The sequence below is a fragment of the Astyanax mexicanus genome, chromosome 3, assembly GCF_023375975.1.
Source record: "Astyanax mexicanus isolate ESR-SI-001 chromosome 3, AstMex3_surface, whole genome shotgun sequence".
NCBI classification, from domain to species: domain Eukaryota; kingdom Metazoa; phylum Chordata; class Actinopteri; order Characiformes; family Acestrorhamphidae; genus Astyanax; species Astyanax mexicanus.
Window position 1 is genome coordinate 6,327,656 of NC_064410.1, and position 24,353 is coordinate 6,352,008.

A 24,353-nucleotide genomic window follows, 5' to 3' on the forward strand; every position below is an offset into this window, starting at 1 on the left:
AGCCTACAACACAGAGAGCAAGTATTTAATCATAATCTGTGATCTACAAGTTTACCTAAGGTAGCCCCGGGTGAATCACTACACACTGATGGTGAGTGTCAGTAACTGTTGGACACACCCAGTATGCAAATAGATTGTGACAGAAGCCAATGGAAAAGAAGCTGTTAATGGCAACAGACTAAACTCAGTTATTATAAGTTGGTTCAACTCAAAGATCTCAGTTTTAATGTATATATGTGCCCACAACTCAAAAAAGTTGAGTATTGTTTAGAAATCTCCAATTTTGTGTAAAACAGACTTAATTTATTTGAGTTCAAACAACTTCTGGGTTTACAGTGCATGTAGCTTGTTTTAACACGATAAACGCGTAAACATGTGCTTAGGGGCTAATGCTAATGCTGCTCCCACCTCTGTAAAACGATGTTCTTTAGTGGAGTAGCTTTACTGTTCCTTAATACCTGACTGGTAAAATTCATACAACAGGCGCTCTGATTTTTTTGATGATTTTTGGGAAAATTAAAAGATTTTAAGTGCGCCTTATAGTGAGAAAAATACGCTATAAGAACTGAACGGAGATATACAGATACAGATAGAGTGAGATAAAGAGAGAGAGTTGTGTATTTAATAATCTATACAGTACGTAAAAGAGCAGAATGGAAAGGATAGTCCCTTTAGGCTATAGGAGGAAGGTGAGTGATTTCCCACCAGGCCTGATCATGTGACGGGCAACATTAGCAGGAGTTTGGGGGGCTTCATATACACGGGGGGCTATTGCCTGGAAATGGAGCTGGAGAAATGTATTCTCACAGGTTATTATCAATATTACATGCGCATGCACTATTTAAATTTATTCTGTCTTCCTATTTTTTTTTATTCTCTTTCTCTCTCTCTCTCTCTCTCTCTCTCTCACACACACACACACACACACACACAGGCACGCTCAGATGTGTGTGTAATCCAGTCCCTGCTGTTTTTTTCTCCTCTGTGCACTCTCTTTATCTTCTCATCATGAAAGGTGTCGTCCACAAGCCTCTCTCTTTCTCTCTCTCTTCTCTCGTTCACTCTCAGAGGAAATAGATGCTGAGCAGTCAGAAAGCCTCATGACAGTAAACACCCCCGCACACACACACACACACACACACACTCCCACCACCACCCCACACGCTCATTCTAGACCCATGCGTAAACACATAAACACGCTTGTGCACACAAACGTATGTAAACACATTTACCTCAGCTCAGTTGAGTCAGTCAGTGCACGCCCCACTATGCACTGACGCAGCCTCTTTCATCATTAATCTATCTATCTATCTATCTATCTATCTATCTATCTATCTATCTATCTATCTATCTATCTATCTATCTATCTATCTATCTATCTATCTATCTATCTATCTATCTAGCTAGCTAGCTAGCTAGCTATTTAGCTAGCTAGAAGACACACAGCTTTCTAGATAATACTAGGCAGTTAGCATAACAAGCTAACAAGCTATCTAGAACTTCCCCTCAGGCTAGAATTTCCCCTCGGGCATCAATAAAGTATCTATCTATCTATCTATCTATCTATCTATCTATCTATCTATCTATCTATCTATCTATCTATCTATCTATCTATCTATCTATCTATCTATCTATCTATCTATCTATCTATCCATCCATCCATCCATCCATCCATCTAACATACTGCAGTGACTGGCTAGCTTCAGCTCCCTGTGCCGCCATCATTGTGTTGTTGATTATATAGACATATACATACATAGAATCCGCATAGCCTGCCTCCTGGAGTAGCCGCTACGCCAGAAGGCAGGCTATGCGGCGTCTATGTATATATATATGTCTATATGTTATTATTATCAGTTCAAAGATGGCGGTGCACGGAGCTAAAGTTAGCATTATAGAATGAAAACAATGTTTTTAATAAGCTTCTTGTGCCCTTTTTAAGTTATTAATGCCTCTTTTTAAATGTCAGAGCTCTCCGGATTCTGGCAAGGAGGTGTGGAGCCACTCTGAGCTGGATAACGGTGTAAAAAGCGATTTATCAAGGCAAATTACACCCAATTAAATAACAAAATATGCACAATAAAAAACAAGATGCACAATGAGAGTGAAACAAAAACAAATACCTGCTAATGTTGATTTTAAACGAATTGTATGCGAACTGAAGAGATTGAAGACCTTAGATAGAAGAATTATACAAAAAAAAATACCCCTGGTCAAGCTTAAAAAATTCTAATAGTCAAATATCTTGTTATAGGATTTTGATATCTTTTAAAATTGAAATAGTTTTTTGTTTTTCTTGATTATGATGTTTGTGTGATGTGAATATGTAATGTACTTTGCAAATTATTAATAAAATTTATTTTTAAAAAGCAAATTATGCCCCGTGTCACCCAGTCTGAAGGGTGTTTGGACAAATTGTTAAAATTTCTGGATCTCAGAACGCTGTGGGAGAACGGAGGTGTGCTATTCATCAAAGGTAAGCACTTTTTTTATCATGTTTTACTACAGCAAAAGTCCATTTTTACACCAGAGTTCTCATTTAATACAGTTACACACACACACACACACACACACACACACATATGCCGCCACCCCTGCGCACCTCTGTGACATGATCTTGAAGGCATCTGGCAGGTAGCACTGCACGTTCTCCATCTGAAACGGATCAGCGTCGCAGATCTTATCATCCGTGCGCCCGTAGTTGGCCGTCTCGATCATGATGACATCACTGCCAGGGCAGCGCAGCTCTATGGGGTAGCCTTCGCACGCCAGCTCCCGCCGCATCAGACCGAAGGGCATCGCCGAACGACTCAGTGCTGAAGAGAAAGAGAGAGAGAGAGAGAGAAAAAAAGAGAAAAGATTTATTATTTACTATCAGACTTTAAAGCAGAATTATGTGAGAACTGTAAGACATCCCTTAATAAGGACACGCTTTGCACTTGGATTATATGACAGCAGAAGCACAGATCTGCAATTTTAAACCGGCAGCAGTTTTAAGCCAGTTCCATCCAGCACATACAGTGGTCTCATAATTTATATATTTGATATATATTGTATATATCAAATGTATATTTGTTTATATGTATATTTGATATACTACATATGGTATATATTTGACTAAAGTGAACATTGATGTTTAAGTTTATTTTATAAACTACAGACAACATTTCTCCCAAATTCCAAATAAAAATATTTTAATTTAGAGCATTTATTTGCAGAAAATACAGAGAAATGGCGGAAATGACAAAAGAAGATGCAGAGCCTTCAGATCTCAAATAATACAAAGAAAACAAGTTCATGTTCATAGTTTTAAGAGTTCAGAAATCTATATTTGGTGGAATAACCCTGGTGGTTTTTAATCACAGTTTTTTTCATGCATCTTGGCATCATGTTCTCCTCCACCAGTTTTACACACTGCTTTTGGATAACTTTATGCCTTTACTACTGGTGCAAAGATTTAAGCAGTTCAGTTTGGTTTGATGGCTTGTGATCATCCATCTTCCTCTTGATTATATTCCAGAGGTTTTCAATCTGGTGAAATCAAAGAAACTCATCATTTTTAAATGCGCCCTTATTTTTTCAGAGCTGTATATAAACAGGGGTTGGACAATGAAATGGAAACATTTAGTCATTTTAGTGTGGGAGATTTCGTGGCTAAATTGGAGCAGCCTGGTGTTCAATCTTCATTAATTGCACATTGCACCAGTAAGAGCACAGAGAGTGTGAAGGTTCAATTAGCAGGGTAAGAGCACAGTTCTGCTCAAAATATTGTAATGCACACAACATTTTGGGTGACATACCAGAGTTCAAAAGAGGACAAATTGTTGGTGCACGTCTTGCTGGAGCATCTGTGACCAAGACAGCAAGTCTTTGTGATGCATCAAGAGCCACGGTATCCAGGGTAATGCCAGCATACCACCAAGAAGAACCAATCACATCCAACAGGATTAACTGTGGACGCTGTAAGAGGAAGCTGTCTGAAAGGGATGATCGGGTGTTAACCCGGATTGTATCCAAAAAAAACATAAAACCACGGCTGATCAAACCACGGCAGAATTCAATGTGCACCTCAACTCTCCTGTTTCCACCAGAACTGTCCGTCACCACAATAAATTATTGTGGTCTAAAACCAGGTGTTTCAGTTTCATTGTCCAACCCCTGTATGTCCTATATAACTACACATATCTAGAGAGAGAGTGAGAGTGTGTAACATGTAAAGTTTGTCTCAGTATATTGAGTGTTGAAACCGCAGCAGCTCATCCCACCCAAACCCGACAACACACCACTCAATCCAGCCCCTCACACATACAGAACTACACACACACACACACACACAAACACACACACACACGGTGATCACACCCTCCCACACACACACTTACTCTCACTCTCACTCTTTCTCTCTTACACACACACATGTATCTGTCAAGCTACATCTACCACTCTCACACAATGCTGAGGAGTGGAACACACACCCAGCTCACATCTGCCTTCAGCACTGCAGCACCTAATAAACACAGAGAGATAATTCACACTCTCCACACACATTCCGGCAGGTCTCACACCCCACATCTGTCACTCACTTCCTCCATTCAGGCCAGACACAGGAAGTGAAAGAAACAGCAGAAGTGGTTGAAAAACGGCAGCGCTTTAAATCTGTACAATAGGTGCATCTCAACAAATAAGAATATCATTCAAAAGTTACTTTATTTCAGTAATTCAGTTCAACATGTGAAACTCATATATTATATAGATGTATCACACACAGAGCGTTTATTATTTATTTTATCAGTGTCTAATCAGAAAGTTAGAATATTATATCACCCGATGATATCATTCTCTTTGCCTACGATGTGATAACCAAAGCAGAAATGATAAAAGAACTGAATTAATCGAGCGCTTAAGTACGTAGGTTTCCAATCAATTGGGTTAAAACCCAAACGATTAAGAAAAATCAATGCACAACGGTGATGATAATTGTAGATGGTGATGCCACCTTGTTTATTCACAAGAATATTTATCTCGGACAAATGATCACACATGACCACAAAGGTGAAGAAATGTAGTGTGGCTTAGCTTCAGAAACATGCTTATAGCTTCTACCAGTAATCAACTACTAAGGCAAAAGCTCCAAAAGACTTTATTTGGTTTTATTTGGTCCAGAAAATTCAAGGAGGCTTATATCAACGTGCTTGAACGAAAGTTCAGATGTGCAGGTAATGTGGCGCATTGCCAAGGCAACCAATGGACCAACCATACTACTTCTAGTGGCTATACAATTTTTGACAGTCAAGAGAAAGGATGAGTATAAGTTGGTGATGAAGGATAAGTTGAGAAGTCGGAAACTGGCACTAATTTGCAATAACTGAAGTTCATTATCCTTGATGGAATAAAGCTATTGATTGAAAATTACACTAAAACAGCTCTGACTTTTTTTAGGTATGTATTCCAAAAGACCTCCACAAGTAGTGGTGTGCCCAATGTGAACAATCAAGTTTCTTTGGGTTCTGATAAATCAACATTTCAAACTCCAGTGTTTAGAGTGTTGAGACTTCATAGAGGAATTTAAACAAACAAAAAATCAAAAGTAACAAAAAGACAGAGACGGACAAAAAAAGACGAGAAGACAAGGGAGCAGAGGCGCGGTGAGAGAAGAAGATTGAGAGAGTGAGAGACAGATGGAAGAACAGTGAAGGAGTGAGTTGTGTGGTGTGTAAAGTGGGCCGGCGGTGCAGCGAGGTTAATCGCTGTTCTTGGTTGAGTGGGCCAGAGAGAGGCACAGAGTGCTGTACTCTGTCTCTACAAGAGATTTAAAAAAAAAAGACCCGGCATTCAGGCCCAGCTAGACAAAATGCCTACCTGACGCCTACTCTGAATCAGGGACAGAAGGCAAGCCATGGAGCTCTCTGTGGTGCTTTAAGACGTCTCCCGGGGGGTTCGGGGTCTGCAATGTTACTAGAATACAAAACTAGTGGAGAGCTGTCCATGGTGCTGAAAGCATTCAGGAATTAAATAAAGCTCAAAAAAAAAACACACTAAAGTACTAATGGTACATCCTGTTTATTTGAATGGAAAGAGCTGCTAGATGTTGCAGAGCATGAGAGCCTGCATCATGTTCAGAGCAGAGCGGCTGTACAGCAGAAAAAGCTCATCAGTTAAGAGTTCAACATAACGCAAATGAGTTCAGCCACAGGAATGCGTCAGACTAGCCCAGGGGTTCTGAACACTTTTTACAGTTAGTACTTTTCCACCAAAAGAACTTTGATTCCTGAACCAGGTGTTTTTAGGCTTATAAGAACCGTGGTGCTTTCCAGTGAACCTGCCCGCTTTTCCACCAGTTTTAGGGGAACCATCAAAACATCACATCATACGTCATCAGCAGAGGGTGTTGCAGATGTTTTGCTTCTATACAAACAGGGGGCTCCTGCCCCTATGGTTTGCGCTGAAGAACCTAGTATTCTTTTGTTCCCTCTGCAAACAAACATTCCTGGTTCTGAAACCCGAGTCCACCTCACTCCGAGACCAAGACAAAACCGATTCCAAACAAGGTTGAGTCCGAGATGAGACAGAGACAAAACCGATTCCAAACAAGGTCGAGTCCGAGTCGAGTCCGAGTCGAGACTGATTCCAAACAGGGTCAATACGAGACGAGACAGAGACGAGATCGATTCCAAACAAGGTCGAGTCTGAAACGAGACCAAGACAATACTGATTTTAAACAAGGTCAAGTCTGAAAGGAGACCAAGACAAGACCGATTCCAAACAAGGTCAAGGCCGAGACAAGGCCGAGACAAAACCGATTCCAAACAAGGTCGAGTCCGAGACGAGGCAGAGACAAGACCAATTTTAAACAAGATCGAGTCCGAGACGAGTCTGAGTCAAGACCGATTCCAAACATGGTTGATTCCGAGTCAAGACCACAACAAGACCGATTCCAAACAAGGTCGAGACCGAGACAAGACCGATTTCAACAGAAAGGTCGAGTCTGAGTTGAGACCGATACAAGACCGGATGCAAAACAAGGTCGAGTCTGAGACGAGATTGAGACAAAACCGATTCCAAACAAGGTTGAGTCTGAGTCGAGACCGATTCTAAACAAGATCGAGTCCGAGACGAGACCAAGACAAGGTCGATTCCAAACAAGGTCGAGTCCGAGACAGAGACAAAACCGATTCCAAACAAGGTTGAGTCTGAGTTGAGACCGATACAAGACCGGATGCAAAACAAGGTTGAGTCTGAGACGAGATTGAGACAAAACCGATTCCAAACAAGGTCGAGTCTGAGTCGAGACCGAATCCAAACATGATCGAGTCCGAGACGAGACCAAGATGAGGTCGATTCCAAACAAGGTCGAGTCCGAGACGAGACAGAGACAAGACCGGATGCAAACAACGTCGAGTCCGAGACGAGACCGAGACCACACCAATTTCAAACAAGGTTGAGTCCAAGACGAGACCAAGACGAGGTTGATTCCAAACAAGGTGGAGTCCGAGACGAGACAGAGACAAAGCGATTCCAAACAAGGTCGAGTCTGAGTCAAGACAGAGACAAGACCGGATGCAAACAACGTCGAGTCCGAAACGAGACCGAGACCACACCAATTTCAAACAAGGTTGAGTCCAAGACGAGACCAAGACGAGGTTGATTCCAAACAAGGTGGAGTCCGAGACGAGACAGAGACAAAGCGATTCCAAACAAGGTCGAGTCTGAGTCAAGACAGAGACAAGACCGGATGCAAACAACGTCGAGTCCGAAACGAGACCGAGACCACACCAATTTCAAACAAGGTTGAGTCCAAGACGAGACCAAGACGAGGTTGATTCCAAACAAGGTGGAGTCCGAGACGAGACAGAGACAAAACGATTCCAAACAAGGTCGAGTCTGAGTCGAAACTGATTCCAAACAAGGTCGAGTCCGAGACAAGGCCGATTCCCAACAAGGTCAAGTCCGAGACAAGGCCTTTTCCAAACAAGGTCGAGTCCGAGATGAGACACTGGGATTGCTCGTTTTCAGTCTCAAAATCTTGAGTACTACTACAACACCAGTGTGAATTTACAAGCAACGTCTCCACTTTCATTTCAAAAGACCACAACTCGCAGTATTCTTTAGCTTCCATATGACATGACATATGGGACATGAAACTAGTTCCAGTGTCATGACTTATTTTGGAAACACGTTTCCTATAAAGGCTGTATTTTAAAGAAATATCAATCACGGTTTTGAAATCCATTCCACTATTATTTGTAACTTTTGGAGAGTAGCTCTTGGAATAAGACCAGGATCAAATGCCAGACAAATCTGAGACCCCACTTCTCGACAGACAGAAAACAGCTAGGCTTATCTACAGCACTTAGCGCTGAAAAGGGAAGTAAGGCACAGGCATTACGAAAGTGCCTTTTTTGACGTTGAGGGAGCAATAGAGTCTGCGGAAAAGTCATTTCTTCTTTTTTTTTTCCCCCCTCCATCGGGGTCGATGTCAAAGGCAGCCTTTACCCCCTGAGCTGCTCCAGATCCTTCAGCCTTCTCTCCGTCTGCAAATCTCAGCTGCACTCGAACGCGCACCCTCCCCGATTCTTCCAGCCGCCTGCTTCAGCGCTACTTTAAATCCTCTTCCCCTGCAAAGCCTCAGCTGGCGGTGCAGTCAAATCACTTAGCAGGAGGGAGGGAGGGAACTGTGTGATGGAAACTGCGTCACACACCCCACACAGCTGCTGCTCAACTCTTAAGCTCCTGTGATTCTCTGCTAAGCGATACTTTCACTCTAGAGTAGAGAGGGGGCGTGGTTACTTGAATAAGCAGAACTCATTTGGTTGCTCATTTATGTAGTCGGGTATTGGAATGAGGCACGTGTGGTTTGGAATTACCATCTAGAAAAAGCCATTTCTCAAAGCTCAGCATCAGAGGAAGGAGGTCATTTGGGGGGAATGTCACAAAAAAGAGATGAAGAAGAAGTTTGATGAAGATAGAAGAGTTCAGAGTCTGAGACTGGAGGGAAGATGCACTACTAAGACTTTACCAAGACCCTATCAAGACTCTACCTACAACTGGTGGCAGCTATTGAAATGAGGCACATGTACTTTGCCTACAACTGACCTGTATTGGGGAGGGTGCCCAGATCATTACAGAACAAGAAAAAGAAACTCCAAAAGCACCACAGAGCAACACCAAGTGGAGTTTCTTTAAACACCTTTGGAACTACCGCCTAGAAAAAGCCATTTCTCAAAGCTCAGCATCAAAGGAAGAAGGTAATTTGTGATACAGAGTTCAGAGTCTGAGACTGAAGTGAAGGTGAAAAGCCTACAACTGGCCTGTACAGGAGAGGGTGGCCAATTCATCTGTCTATCTATCTATCTATCTATCTATCTATCTATCTATCTATCTATCTATCTATCTATCTATCTATCTATCTATCTATCTATCTAGTCGCATGGATTTCACTCAATATCAGCAGATTCTTGAGAAAAAAATGTTGAAGAATCAGTGAGTAATTTAAAGCGAGCTGTTTATGCTCAGAAACCATCAAACCTGACTGAACTGGAGATGTTTTATAAATACCTTCAACCAGAAGCCAGACTCTCACTGGAAGCTATATGAAGAGTTTAGATGCTGTTATTTCTGCAAAAGGAGGATCTACTAAATATTGATTGATTTTCTCTGTTGGGGTGCCCAAATGTATGAATCTCTCTAATTTGTTTAAAGAATTATTGCACACTTTCTTTAAATTCTATAAACTTCATTACACTTCTCAAATGTCACTGTGTTCATCTGTTATATTATATATTTAACTGACATTGCTGATCCCAACAACAAATGATTGTTGGGATGATCAGGGGTGCCCAAACAATACAATACAATACATTACATGATGCTTTTCCTACTTTTTCTCAGTGAGAAATGGGTTATTGTTTTATTACTGATACAGCAAGATACAGTACATGGCTTTGACCACGTCAAGTCAAGTAAGTTCACAAAAATATCCAAGTAACAAGAACCATAATTCCCGAAGATCCAATTCTGATATTAAGGCTATTTCCATGGCTACAAAGTGAACTACAAACTTTACCCCAAGGTCCGTCAATAAGCTGCCAGTGTTTAACCTTAAAGTCAAACCATTTAATATCCTAATGCCTGGTGCTTTTGATTGCTAATTCAATAGCATTCAGAGGTACATTTTTCTCATACTAGCACACACACAACTCTTCTGCACATCCATCTGTCCTTGAGTTGCCAGTTATTCCACACCAGGATCAATATGCATTCATGAGACGGTTCGTTTTTCATTTTCTTTCTGTTCTCTGCAGTAAAAAAAAAATATATATATATATATATATATATATATATATATATATATATATATATATATATTTTAAAGAAGTCCAAAACACTGTACTTCACTTTACATTTCTCTTTGCATTTTTTTATCGAGCCAAAAGTGGTTCCAAAAGTGGTTCATCTGTGGAATTGGCTAAAAAAAACAACAACTTTCTAACAACTTTATATTTAAACGTCTACAGCTCTGTTTGGACAAGGTTAGATTCAAAGGGAAGGTGGGGAAAAAAACAAACAAAAAAACAAGAACAACCTTACACAGATACCTTTGACTGTTTAAAAAACTTTTATTTATTTTATTTATTTATTTATTTAATTTTTTTCCATTTTCTCCACAATTTACATGGCCAATTACCCAACCCACACATAACGACTCCCCCGACCACTAGTGATGCCCCTCTTTTTAACTTTTAACTGCTGCTGATGCAACATTGCGGAGTAGCATCACATCACATTCGGAGGAAAGCTCACGACTTGAATCTGATACAACAGCTCACAGATGCCTTGTGCTGATCGACATCACCCTTTGGAGTGATGGAGTGATGAGGGGAAAGAGTGCCATCTACTGTACCCACCCAGAGAAAGCAAGCCCAATTGTGCTCTCTCATGGCTCCGGTAGCTGATGGCAAGCTGCATGAACAGGATTCGAACCAGCAGTCTTCTGATCATAGTAGCAGTAGCAGTATTTACTTTAAGTGTTTTCTCCCTCGGTTTGGTTTGTTTTTACACAAGCACACTTGTGTAAAAACACAAGCTAAATGCACTGAAATGCGCACAAATAAACCATGTAACCATGTCATCTCTTCTGATTGGTCAGAGCGCTCTGGCATGTGAGCAACACAGTAAATACAGCTCCCAATAAGTTTGGTTTCATCTTTCTTTAAAATCACAGACAAAAAGTTTCTGTAAACTTTTGATATCTCTTGACATCAATGGAGATTCATGTTTCTGTCATCAACTGCTTTGGTTTTCTTTAGTCTATCTTTAGTTCATCTCCTGTTATGTAGTACACCAGTGACGACTTTCTTCTTCACGACATTCCAAACATGTTGTTCTGGTTATGGAAAATATTTGTGATCTACTGGTTCTCTACCTGATTTTGGACCACAATAATTTATTGTCTCAACGGACAGTTCTGTTGGGAACAGGAGAGTTGAGGTGCACACTGAATTCTGCCGTGATTTGATCAGCCGTGGTTTTATGTTTTTTGGATACAATCCGGGTTAGCACCCGAACATCCCTTTCAGACAGCTTCCTCTTACAGCGTCCACAGTTAATCCTGTTGGATGTGGTTGGTCCTTTTTGGTGGTATGCTGACATTACCCTGGATACCGTGGCTCTTGATACATCACAAAGACTTGCTGTCTTGGTCACAGATGCTCCAGCAAGACGTGCACCAACAACTTGTGCTCTTTTGAACTCTGGTATGTCACCCATAATGTTGTTTGCATTGCAATATGTTGAGCAAAACTGTGCTCTTACCCTGCTAATTGAACCTTCACACTCTCTCACGCTCTTACTGGTGCAATAATGTGCAATTAATGAAGATTGAACACCAGGCTGCTCCAATTTAGCCATGAAACCTCCCACACTAAAATGACGACAGGTGTTTCAGTTTCATTGTTCAACCCCTGTACATGTTCCAATACATTCTTAGGTGGTTTTATTGGTTTTATTAATATGGCTGATTGGTTTATGTATATGGATAGACTTCCGGCATCTGCAGATCTTGCTGGGGTGGAGTGAACAGCAGGTAGCTTTAAGTAAGTGGATGCACAAACAAGCATGCAGAGATACTTACATATTCCCACCTACTGCGTACACACACACACACACACATACACAAACAGTGGTATTGAGGGATTAGTGTGTGTCAGTGTGGAGTCTTGTTTTCTCTGATGTCCTACAGAGTGAACATACAGCTTTACACCACTGACCATTCATTAGCCACACACACACACACACACACACACACACACACACATACACAGCCACCAATGACCACACACACACACACACACACACAAACATACACACACTCGCACAAAGCCAGTTTTGGTGCATCTGTCGACTTCCTCTCCTGTTATTTCCCCCGAGTGTGTCGGCGGGGCGGCGAGTGTGTGCGCTTAATCTCAGTCTTACAGTGTGTCTTTATCAGCCTCCATCTTTATCTGTGTGTTCTGGGCTCCGAGGGGCCACGGCGCCGGAGCCCGGCCGGCCACTGGATTAGCCGGATCATTCAGAGCCTGACGAGCTCTTTTTACGCTAACACACACACTCTCTCACACACACACACTCTCTTACACACTCTATCTACAGTACCATCACTCGGCAAATGGGCCTGATGGGGCTAATCTGAATAAGCCATATAAAACTACGGCCCGGCCGGAGATAAACACGGAAAACCATTAAAATTTAAAGATTGGAAACACGTCTCTCATCCCATAATCCCCCCCAACCAACCCCACACCCCCACCCGTCCTACACCCTCACCCGTCCTACACACCGATCTGAATTCAGATAAAAACTAAACGTAAATAATTCAGAGTGTCTGAGGAAGATTCACCATCTCTCCCCACAGACTCTATTCTACACAAAGGAAGAAGAACGTACACACACTTACAGCAGTGAAAGAGAGAGAAAGAGAGAGAGAGAAAGAGAGAGATAGAGTTGTTACAGTTTTCATTACGCATGTTCATATCGTTGTTGTTAATTGTTATAATGCTTTGGCAACACTTTGGCTACACCTTACACAGTCATGCTAATAAAGCTACATTGAATTGAATTGAATTGAATTGAATTGAACTGAACTGAATTGAATTGAAGTGTGTGTGTGTGTGTGAGAGAGAGAGAGAGAGAGAGAGAGAGAGAGAGAGAGAGAGATAAAGGAGTGAAATAAAGAGGGAATAGGTAAAAGATAGAGAAAGAGTAGGTGAGAAAGTAAAAGAAATAATAGATGAGAGAAAGAGAGAGAGAAAGAGAGAGAGGATAGGTAAAAAAGATAGAGAAGAGCAGGTGAGAGAGTAAAATAGATAACAGGTAACAGAGATAGAAAGAGAGGAAATGGAAAAGAAAGTAAATTAGGAAGGGGATAGAGAGAGAGAGAGAGAGAGAGAGAGAGAGAATCACTGTGTATTTAAACAGTAATTTCCACATTAACATAAATGACTGTGGTTCTATTCTCTATTCAGTTTATTTTTCTGTTAAGTATTTTGTGTAAAGTTACAAGTATATAAAGTATATGTAATTATTATATAATTATATATAATATATACACCTCACACAGTTATGCTAATACTGTAAAGCTACATTGAATTGAATTGAGAGAGAGAGAGAGAGAGAGAGAGAGAAGGGATAGGTAAGAGAGAAAGAGAGGTAAAAGAGTAAAATAGAGAGGTAGAGTAGGTGAGAGAGTAAAAAAGAGGAATTGAAAAAGAAAATGGGATACGAAGGGGATAGATGAGAGAGAGAGAGAGAGAGAGAGAGAGAGAATCAATGTTGATTTAAACAGTAATTATTACATAAACATAAAAAAATACAGTAATCCTTTTTTCTATGTAGTTTATTTTTCAGTTAAGTATTGTGTGTATAGTTACAAGTATATCAAATATATAATTATCATTTTATTATGTATAATATAAACATACACAACATATACATAAAGGAAATACACTACTGTTGTTACTTATTTTGTAATTACTGTTGCCTTTATTTAATTGTAAATGGTTGTTATTAATATATTCTTGTATCTTGAGAGAGAGAGAGAGAGAGAGAGAGAGAGAGAGAGGGAGAGTGAGGGAGAGAGAGAGAGAGAGAGTAATTGAATGCATTTGTTCCAGATGACTTCAGACACACAACTGCTTTAATGGTCCTCTGATAGCTGTGTGTGTGTGTGTGTGTGTGTGTGTGTGTGTGTGTGTGTGTGTGTGTCTGTGGAGGTTTCGTGCTTAGGTGTGTGTGTATGTATTTGTATGTGTGTGTGTTTGTGTGTGTGTGTGTGTGTGTCTGTGGAGGTGTGTGCTTAGGTATGTGTGTATTTATTTGTAGATGTGTGTGTGTGTGTGTGTGTGTGTGTGTGTGTGGTTGTGTTTGTGGTTGTTGCTGATAGTGGGACAGATAGTGATATGATTTTATCAATGAGTGCATAAAACTCACTGGCCCCTGCGGTCCCCTCTATCTTCCTCCCTCTCTCTCTCTCTCTCTCTCTCTCTCTCTCTTTCTCTCTCTCTCTCTTTCTCTCTCTCTCTCTCTTTCTCTCTCTCTCGTTTTCTCTCAGGTTAGATCTCCTGCACGCTCCTGTCGTAGCTCGGCCTGGGAGACACGGTGCAGAAGTGAAACCCAGAGCTGTTTTTCCTTAAAGAATGTGAACCATCCTCTCTTTCTCTCTATCTTTCTCTCTCTCTCTCTCTCTTTCTCTCCCTCCCATTTTCTACCTCTCTCCTCCTAAATAGACTTCCTCTAATTCCTCAAATTCCCTCCTCCTTCTGCTGCCTCTCCCCATTCCTTTTATTTTTGTACTCTTTCCTGCTCCATTTCTAGAATTTTTGGGGCGTAGCGTGAAATAAACCAGTGTGTTAATCAGTGTTGCCATTAACTCTGACTTTGGCACGTTCATATCTTTACAGCACGGTGCTTTTTTGTGTCTCAGTCCGATGTGAAGGTGCACCAGCAGCTTATTTAAGGGAACAGCAATGTTATTTTATTCTTTATTCTGTTTAATGTTGAGTTAAAATCAGGTTTGCACTCTGCAGAGTGTGTTGTCAAGACTGTTGTCAAGGTTTGTTTCAGTCAGTGGTGCACCTGTATTTACCTGAACACATTTCACTTCCAGATTCAGACCACCTTGCCCAGGCAGTGTGTCTTGTTTCACTATTATAATAAGATGAAGGGTATTTAAAGAGGCAGTCCGTATTATTTTGTTTTTAAACTGAAAGCAGAAGCATTTCCGAGTGGAGAAGAATATGGATAAAATATAGTGTTTATTGCTTTTCGCGAGAGTTCTTCTTCTGGCCGCGTCCCGCGTCTTTGCGTCACACGTACAGCCTCTAAAAGAGGATCCGGCTCAGTTTTACTGAACGCGAGCGGCTGGTGGAGCATTGGAGACTTCAGAAGGGGAAACTCAGACCTCAGCAGCTCGTTCATCCATAGTAAACACAAAGAAACGAAGGAGTGAAGTTTCTGACAAAATATACACTGATGGACGTGGTGTGTTCAGGTAAACACGGGTGCGCCACTGACTGAAACGAACCTTAACAAGAGTCAACACTCTCTGCAGAGCGCAAACCTGACTTTTAACTCAACATTAAACAGAATAAAGAATAAAATAACATTGCTGTTCCCTTAAATAAGCTGCTGGCGCACCTTCTCATCGGACTGAGACACAAAAAAGCACTGTTAAGCGCTGTTAAGATACGAGCGTGCCAAAGTCAGAGCTCACCTGGCTCTTAAAGTTAATGGCAAGCGACACACTGATTAACACGCTGGTTTATTTCACGTTACGTCCCAAAAGAAAAACACACCCATGATGAATGAATAAGAGAATTAGTTCATGCTTTTTTTTGCGCATTTCGAGTGACACAAGGTATATATCATCGCTGTCCAATAAAAAAAAAAACACTTCAAAATTTCTGAGAAACTTTACAGGAGAGAGGAAAAAACCCTTGTAAACATTCAATGGAGGTCAATGTAGTAATAAACAAGAGTTTATTTCAGGTCATTTTGAAGAGCTTCTATTGGTCCGTTCTTCAAGAAATTTGGGCACATTGTAAGGGCCAGTTTGTCTGTTCAAATTATGTAGTAAACTAAACATCCACACAAATGGAAATAAGTGTTTTTCATTGGACAGCAACAATATATATATTTATATATTTTTTTTTTGTGTCCTCACAATACCAAAGACACACCAACAAGCCTTTATTCAAGCTGTGGTAGATCCACAATTGACCGATACCCTACATAACGCTAAAATAGGGCCCTGTGTGAGTGTGTGTATATATATATGTGTGTGTGTGTGTGTGTGTGTGAGTGTGTGTCACTGCAGGGCAGCCGGTGTGAAGGAGCCGGGGCTGGTGTCTCCATAATAGAAGCTCCATACTAATTAAGAGCAGAGGAGAAGGCTGATTGGATTTGACTCATTATCCAAATGCAGTAATTAAAGCCTGAGGGTGGAGAAAGCAGGGCCTTCAGACATGAGCACACACACTCTCTCACACACACACACACACACACTCTCGCAAATTCACACACTCGCCGAGACTGACGGGGACGCAGATAGAGAGAGAGAGAGAGAGAAAGGCCAGCGGAGACACAGATAGGAGGAGACAGTGTGATGGGTGCGGGCACTAGGCCAGAGAGTCATATCCTGCGATACACACATTAACATACGCTGATAATGAGTTCATTAAAGGTTGAAATGTCAAACAGGGGGCCTAATAAGGCTCGGGGGGGCTTTCTATGAGCGGCGACAAACAAGCGCGCGGGAAACGATCTGCTAATGATTCATCACTCCGGGCCGAGTGTGATTATTGATTAGCTGCGCGTATCGAGCGGGATTTCGCCTATACGGCGATAATACGGGGCAGCCGAGCGCCGGTTTAGTTTTTCAGCCAGACGGGGACGTCGTCATAATTTTCTGCTGCGCTCTGTGACCGCTCGTGCACCGCCGTGAATTATTAATCAAGCGGTGGACTTCCAAAGGCCTTGGAAAATCCGGAATCAATCAGCTCAGTTGAGTAAATGTGAAGTAAATAAAGTAATTAATGGGCACTTATCGCCTAAGAGGAAAGAGGAAAGAGGAAAGAGGTGCCATTCATTTGGAAACGTTAAAAAAAGAAAAAGGGCTAAAAGTAATTAGATTAGCTTAGTCGTTTAACCCTCTTGTTGTCCTCAAATTGACTAAAAACCTTTATCCTTAAGGTCAATTTGACCCCAGAAATTTAAACCTCCAAAATCATCCTGCAATCAAAGCTTTTATTAGCAAAGTTTATGCAACAGCTATTCTCTTTTTTATGTTGTTAAACTGCCAGTGGTTCTCACGTCATGGTAGTATGTGGTTTATTCATTTTTTTAAATTATTTTTTTAAACAGTTTATGTTTAAAAAACAGCCTGAGGTCAAATTGATCTGTCAAAGAAAAGCATATACCGTATTTATTTTTAGGCACACTTAAAAAAAAAAAAAAAACTTTGGTAACACTTTCTATGAATGTCATCTCTATTAGACTCGATAACCACATTCATAACATATTATAATGCATTCATAAGGCATTATAAACATGGCTATAAATATTTATAAAAAAATAAATAACTCATTATAGCCATGTTTAGTAAGCATTATAACATATGATCATAATACATTATAAGTTGTGCTATATATATATGCTTATATATATATATATATATATATATATATATATATATATATATATATATATATATATATATATATATATATACTGTATATATATATATATATATATATGCTAAAATAGTTTATATCTATCGTTATTAATCTAGTCCCACAATAAAAGTCTGGCACTTTACTTAGAGCGCACAAAGACCTGTTATAATACATTATAATTGACTATAACTAGTATTATATCTAATACTAGATACTAGACTAGACAGTACTAGATAATTTATTAGTGGTTAAATATATAATTATAGGACTATTGAGGGTGTGTTTATAAGTTGGAAGCTTTTTTTGTCGTAATAGAGTCTGCAAGCTGGGACTGAGTTCCTTGGTATTGACGTATAACATGTTATAAACACAGCTATTAATGCATTATAATCACAGTTCATGATGCATAATAAACATGGCTATGATGAATTTTACATTTTTATAAGTATGTATAGCCATGTTTATAATGCCTTATGAATGCATTATAATGTGTTCTGAGTATGTTTATAGAGTCTTATAGAGATGACATTCATAGAAAGTGTTACCAAAACTTTTTTTAATTTGACCAAAAATCATCAGTGCGTAGCACTGGAGCAGTATTAGCACTAGCTGCTAACCACGCTAAGCGCAAGTTAGCTCTTTCACCGTTCAGAGGTGAGTATATCTGCCTCTAGCTTGCTTCTGACCCCGGCTAGCACTGCTTGAGCAGCATTAGCATTACCCGCTAACCACGCTAATCTCTAGGTAGCTCTTTCTCCATTCAGAGGTGAGTATATCTGCCTGTAGCTTGCTTCTAACCCTGGCTAGCATTGCTGGAGCAGCATTAGCATTACCCGCTAACCACTCTAATCTCTAGTGAGCTCTTTCGCCATTCAGAGGTGAGTATATCTGCCTGTAGCTTGCTTCTAACCCCGACTAGCACTGCTGGAGCAGCATTAGCATTACCCGCTAACCACTCTAATCTCTAGTGAGCTCTTTTGCTGTTCAGAGGTAAGTATATCTGCCTGTAGCTTGCTTCTAACCCCAGCTAGCATTGCTGGAGCAGCATTAGCATTACCCGCTAACCACTCTAATCTCTAGTGAGCTCTTTCGCCATTCAGAGGTGAGTATATCTGCCTGTAGCTTGCTTCTAACCCCGGCTAGCACTGCTGGAGCAGCATTAGCATTACCCGCTAACCACTCTAATCTCTAGTGAGCTCTTTTGCTGTTCAGAGGTGAGTATATCTGCCTGTAGCTTGCTTCTAACCCCGGCTAGCACTGCTGGAGCAGCATTAGCATTACCCGCTAACCACTCTAATCTCTAGTGAGCTCTTTTGCCATTCAGAGGTGAGTATATCTGCCTGTAGCTTGCTTCTAACCCCGGCTAGCACTGCTGGAGCAGCATTAGCATTACCCGCTAACCACTCTAATCTCTAGTGAGCTCTTTCGCCATTCAGAGGTGAGTATATCTGCCTGTAGCTTGCTTCTAACCCCGACTAGCACTGCTGGAGCAGCATTAGCATTACCCGCTAACCACTCTAATCTCTAGTGAGCTCTTTTGCTGTTCAGAGGTAAGTATATCTGCCTGTAGCTTGCTTCTAACCACGGCTAGCATTACTGGAGCAGCATTAGCATTACCCGCTAACCACTCTAATCTTTAGTGAGCTCTTTCGCCATTCAGAGGTGAGTATATCTGCCTGTAGCTTGCTTCTAACCCCGACTAGCACTGCTGGAGCAGCATTAGCATTACCCGCTAACCACTCTAATCTCTAGTGAGCTCTTTTGCTGGTCAGAGGTGAGTATATCTGCCTGTAGCTTGCTTCTAACCCCGGCTAGCACTGCTGGAGCGGCATTAGCATTACCCGCTAACCACTCTAATCTCTAGTGAGCTCTTTTGCCCGTTCAGAGGTGAGTATATCTGCCTGTAGCCTTTCTTTTTACCGTGTTAAAACAAGCTATGTGGGACGAACTACTAGCTAATATCGCCCTGTCTTACTGAAACACTCAGGGTTCCTCAGTGTAGCCCTGTGTCTGGCCAGCCTTAGTGGAAATCTGGAAATCTAAGCTTACTGTAGATAAATGGAAGCTCTTTACTGTTTACTTACCCAAATAAGCAGGTTTTAGGAGAGAAATCTGTGTAGATTAACATCTAGCGCTCGTTTGCCTTTAAAAATAATTTGCCTTATAATCCAGTGCACCTGTAGTGAGTGGATCAGATGCAGCAGTGCTGCTGGAGTTTTTAAACACTGTGTTTAGTCGCTGCGCTTTCCTCCGAGTGTGCTGTGTTGCTACTCGGCAATGACTCAAAATGAGTTCAAAAAGAGGTGGAGTCTGACTTCACATGTATCGGAGGAGGCGTGTGCTAATCTTCACCCTCCTGGTGTGTTGGGGCATCACTAGACTAGTGATAGGGGGGAGTCCTAATGAGTGGGTTGGGTAATTGGCTGTGTAAATTGGGGAGAAAATGGGTAGAAAATTGAAATAAAAAAAATAAAATAAAAATACGCCAATCATTTTTTTTTCAGATGGTTGCAACACTGAATAGGGTCAAACTGACCCCAATGAAAATAAAAGGGGTAAAGAGAAAGTGATTTCCATACTTTCCCCAAGCCTAGGACCTGCAGGGTATGGCTGAAGCTGAGCAATGAGGGCAACAGAGTAGGATATTTAAGGGGGAAGGGGGCTGAAAAAAGCTGGGATGAGACAGACTGAGGGGTCAGCTTACGCTGCTGCCCCGCAGCCACGGCGAGACGAGAGGAGATAAGACAGGGGGACGAGACGAGCCAAAGACGAGGCTGAGAAGGTGGAGTCACCAGCCAAGCCGCAGGGTCAACATTACACAGCAGAGCCAAACTGATACACTTCCAGACCGAGAGACAGAGAGAGAGACTGGGAAGTGTAGTATTAAATAAACTGATTGATATGTAGATTTCTAGCTTCAATTCACAATTTTTTTAACAAAAATGTTTTATTACTATTTAATTACCACAGTGAGAGCTGTTATTCACAAATGGAGAAAACATGGAACACTAGCGAACCTTCCCAGGAGTGGCCCACTGACTGAAATTACTTCAAAAGGGCATGGGCAACTCATCCAGGAGATCACAAAAGAACCTAGAACAACCAACTTTTAAAAAAAAAACACTTTGATGATCCCCAAGCCTTTGGATAAATATTCTTTTGACTGACATGACAAAAGTAAAACTTTTTAAAAGAAGTGTTTCCCGTTACATTTGGCGTAAAACTAACACATAATTTTAGAAAAAAAGAACATCATACTGACTGTAAAACATGGTGGTGGTAGTGTGATGGTCTGGGGCTGCTCTGGACAACTTGCTGTAATAGATGGAACCAGGAATTCTGCTCTCTACCAGACAATACTGAAGGAGAATTTCCGACCATCTATTTCGTGACCTCAAGATCAGGCGTACTTAGGTTCTGCAGCAGGACAATGACCCAAAGCACACAAACAAGCTAAAAAATAAATAAATAAATAAATAAATAAATAAATAAATAAATAAATGAAGATTTTGGAAGGACCTAGTCAAATTAGTCTGATTGAGGTGCTCTGGATGATCTTAAACAAGACGCTTATGCTTGAAAATAAATAAATGATCATTTAAAAGGCGCTTTTATATGTTTACTCAGCTTCTCTCTGTCTGATATTTAAGTTTCAAAAAAAAAATCACTATGACTAAAAAGCAAAAACGAAAGAAGTCTGTAGGGGGGGGCAAATACTTTTTTACACCACAATACATAATACTGTCGCTGTCCAATGAAAAACACTTATCTCCAAAACAGCAACTTTACAGGAGAGAGTAAACTTTGTAAACCTTGTAAACTTGCAATGAAAGTCAATGTAAAAAGAGTTTATTTCAGGTCATTTTGAAGTTGAGTTTATATTGGTCCGTTCATCAAGGAATTTTGGCACAGTGTAAGAGACAGTTTGTCTGTTCAAATATACAGGGGTTGGACTGTAAAAAACTGAAACACCTGGTTTTAGAGCACAATAATTGATTGTGGTGACGGACAGTACTGGTGGAAACAGGAGAGTTGAGGTGCACATTGAATTCTGCGTGATTTGGGTTCAGCCGTGGGTTTATGGTTTGTGGATACAATCCGGGTTAGCACCCGAACATCCCTTTCAGACAGCTTCCTCTTACAGCGTCCACAGTTAATCCTGTTGGATGTGGTTGGTCCTTCTTGGTGGTATGCTGATGTTACCCTGGATACCGTGGCTCTTGACGCATCACAAAGACTTGCTGTCTTGGTCACAGATGCGCCAGCAAGACGTGTACCAACAATTTGTCCTCTTTTGAACTCTGGTATGTCACTCGTAATGTTGTGTGCATTGCAATATTTTGAGCAAAACTGTGCTCTTACCCTGCAATGTGCAATTAATGAAGATTGGCCACCAGACCGCTCCAATTTAGCCATGATGAAACCTCCCACACTAAAATGACAGGTATGTAGTAAACAAAAAATCGACGATATGGAATATTTACGGCATATTTAGGTAGCTTATCTCCAAAAATACATACGTCGGTTACACCTGGCCAGCACAGATGCTTCACAAGGAGCCACAGGCCCAGAGCCAACGAAAAAACATGTGGTGAGTGGTGAGATGCCGACAGAGAGCTAAAGAGAGGGAAAACGAGGGAAAGAAATGAAAAAAAAAAAAAACAGACAACGCGCGAGAGCGACAGAAAGAGAGAGAGAGGAAAAGAGTGCGAGAGCCGGAGCTCCAGTCCATACCAATTAAGCCTGAGAGGAGGACGTGTGAGAGAGCGAGATAAGAAAACAAAGGCTCTTTTAGCGGCGAGACTCGAGTCACCTTCAGGACAGCAGGCTGAAGGTCACGATCCCGTCGCTCCGCCCGCGCCATCCGTACCTCCATCACCCGCGCCGAACTCAATTACAGCACCAATAGACCCCAATTACGCACACTCACTGATAACACCACACGTGGACAAACACATCAAGTGCCTCTCCTCTTTCTCAATCTTCCTCTCGCCAGGCCCGGCCAGCGAGGGGCGGAGCTCTGCGGGCAGGAAGCAGGAAGTGAGGGGATTAGGATTAGGCCTGAGAGTCAAAAGCCGTCCACACTGAGTACCTTAGGGTTTAAAAAGATAAAATAAATAATAAAATAAATAAATAAAAAATCTTTCCAAAGGAAGAAGCATGTGACCACGCATCACCGCGTTCTGCTGTTCCCTCGCTCTGTGGTTCCGCCATTCCGCGGTTCCGCCGTGCACTAGTGCACCGGCCCCCGGACTTCCCAGAACACCCCAGCCTCAAATTAACAGCCTGGGAAAAAAAGCCTGGAAAAAAAAGAAAAAGAAAATGAGGCCTCTTAAGGTCTCAGTGTGCCAGACGTGCCTAATGATTCGCTGTTTCTGTGCTCAGTAATGTCAGATTTGATTACAGGACATCACTGACCTCACCAACTATTTAATATAGCTATAATTTTATTATTAGAGGAAATACAGCTCTGGAAAAAATTAAGAGACCACTTTCAACAGTTTCTGAATCAGTTTCTGCTATTTCTTTGCTATTTATAGGCTTGTGTTTGAGTCAAAATTAACATTGTTGTTTTATTCTATTACTTATTTAAGTATTTAATTATTTATTCTGTATTTATTCCAACCACAGACAACATTTCCCCCAAATCCCAAATAAAAACATTGTCATTTAGAGCATTTATTTGCAGAAAATAAAGAGAAATTGCTAAAATAACAGAACAACGTCACAGTTTTCACGCATCTTGGCATGTTCTTCTCCTCCGCCAGTCTTACACACTGCTTTTGGATAACTTTATGCCTGCACTCTCTTATTATTATTTTTTTTTTTTTTTTTTCCAAGAGCTGTATATCTACTAGTAGGCAGATTATATTAGTCCAGTATCATTTATTGTACTTTAATCCTGGATATACAGTACAGGCCAAAAGTTTGGACACACCTTCTCTTTTTCAATGTGTTTTTTTTCTTTATTTTCATGACTATTTAAATTGTAGATTCTCACTGAAGGCATCATCAAAACTATGAATGGACACATGTGGAGTTTTATATACTTAACAAAAAATGAGCTGTCCTCCACAGTCACCGGACCTGAACCCAATCCAGATTTGAGGTTTGGGGTGAGCTGGAGCACAGAGTGAAGAAGACAAAGTATTAGCAACAAGTGCTAATAAACACCTCTGGGAACTCCTTCTCTTTCCTTTAAGACTGTTGGAAAACCATTTCAGGTGACTCTACCTGTCACAGTTTAGCCTTTGTCTGTCTTCTGTTTCTCCCTCGTTTGGTCTCTTGTGCTCCTGCCCCTCTGTTTTCCTGTCAGTGTTCACAGCCATGTGCTATTGTTGTTGTTAGTATTTGTCTCCACCCTAGCTCCGCCCCAGCCCTGCCCTGTAGCATCAGTGTTCTCACCTGTGTCCTGTTTGTAACCCCGCCCCCTCGTCTTCCTAGCCCAGGTGTTTCTCACTCTCCTCTTGTATTTAAGCCCCTCTGTTAGAATGTTCAGTGTCGAGTCTTTTGTCTTTTGTATCTTGTATCCAGTATCCTTTGTATCCAGTATCCAGTATGTATCCTTGCTACCCGTATGTTTCCTTGTCTTAGTTTCTTAGTCTGTGTTTCTTGTTTATATCATCC

General features: G+C 41.1%; 1 protein-coding gene and 1 long non-coding RNA gene across 2 annotated transcripts in view; both read right to left on the minus strand.

Annotated features, from left to right (window-relative positions):
- LOC125799309 (uncharacterized) overlaps positions 1 to 24,353 on the minus strand; it is a 637,314-nt gene that overhangs the window by 199,658 nt on the left and 413,303 nt on the right. The gene's annotated exons all lie outside the window — the stretch shown is intronic.
- The window catches only part of adgrl1a (adhesion G protein-coupled receptor L1a), a 313,378-nt gene that overhangs the window by 112,815 nt on the left and 176,210 nt on the right, over positions 1 to 24,353 (minus strand). The window contains exon 3 of the mRNA XM_049475750.1: positions 2,603 to 2,816. Coding sequence (XP_049331707.1) covers positions 2,603 to 2,816 — 214 coding nt within the window. The remainder of the gene's footprint in view (positions 1 to 2,602; positions 2,817 to 24,353) is intronic.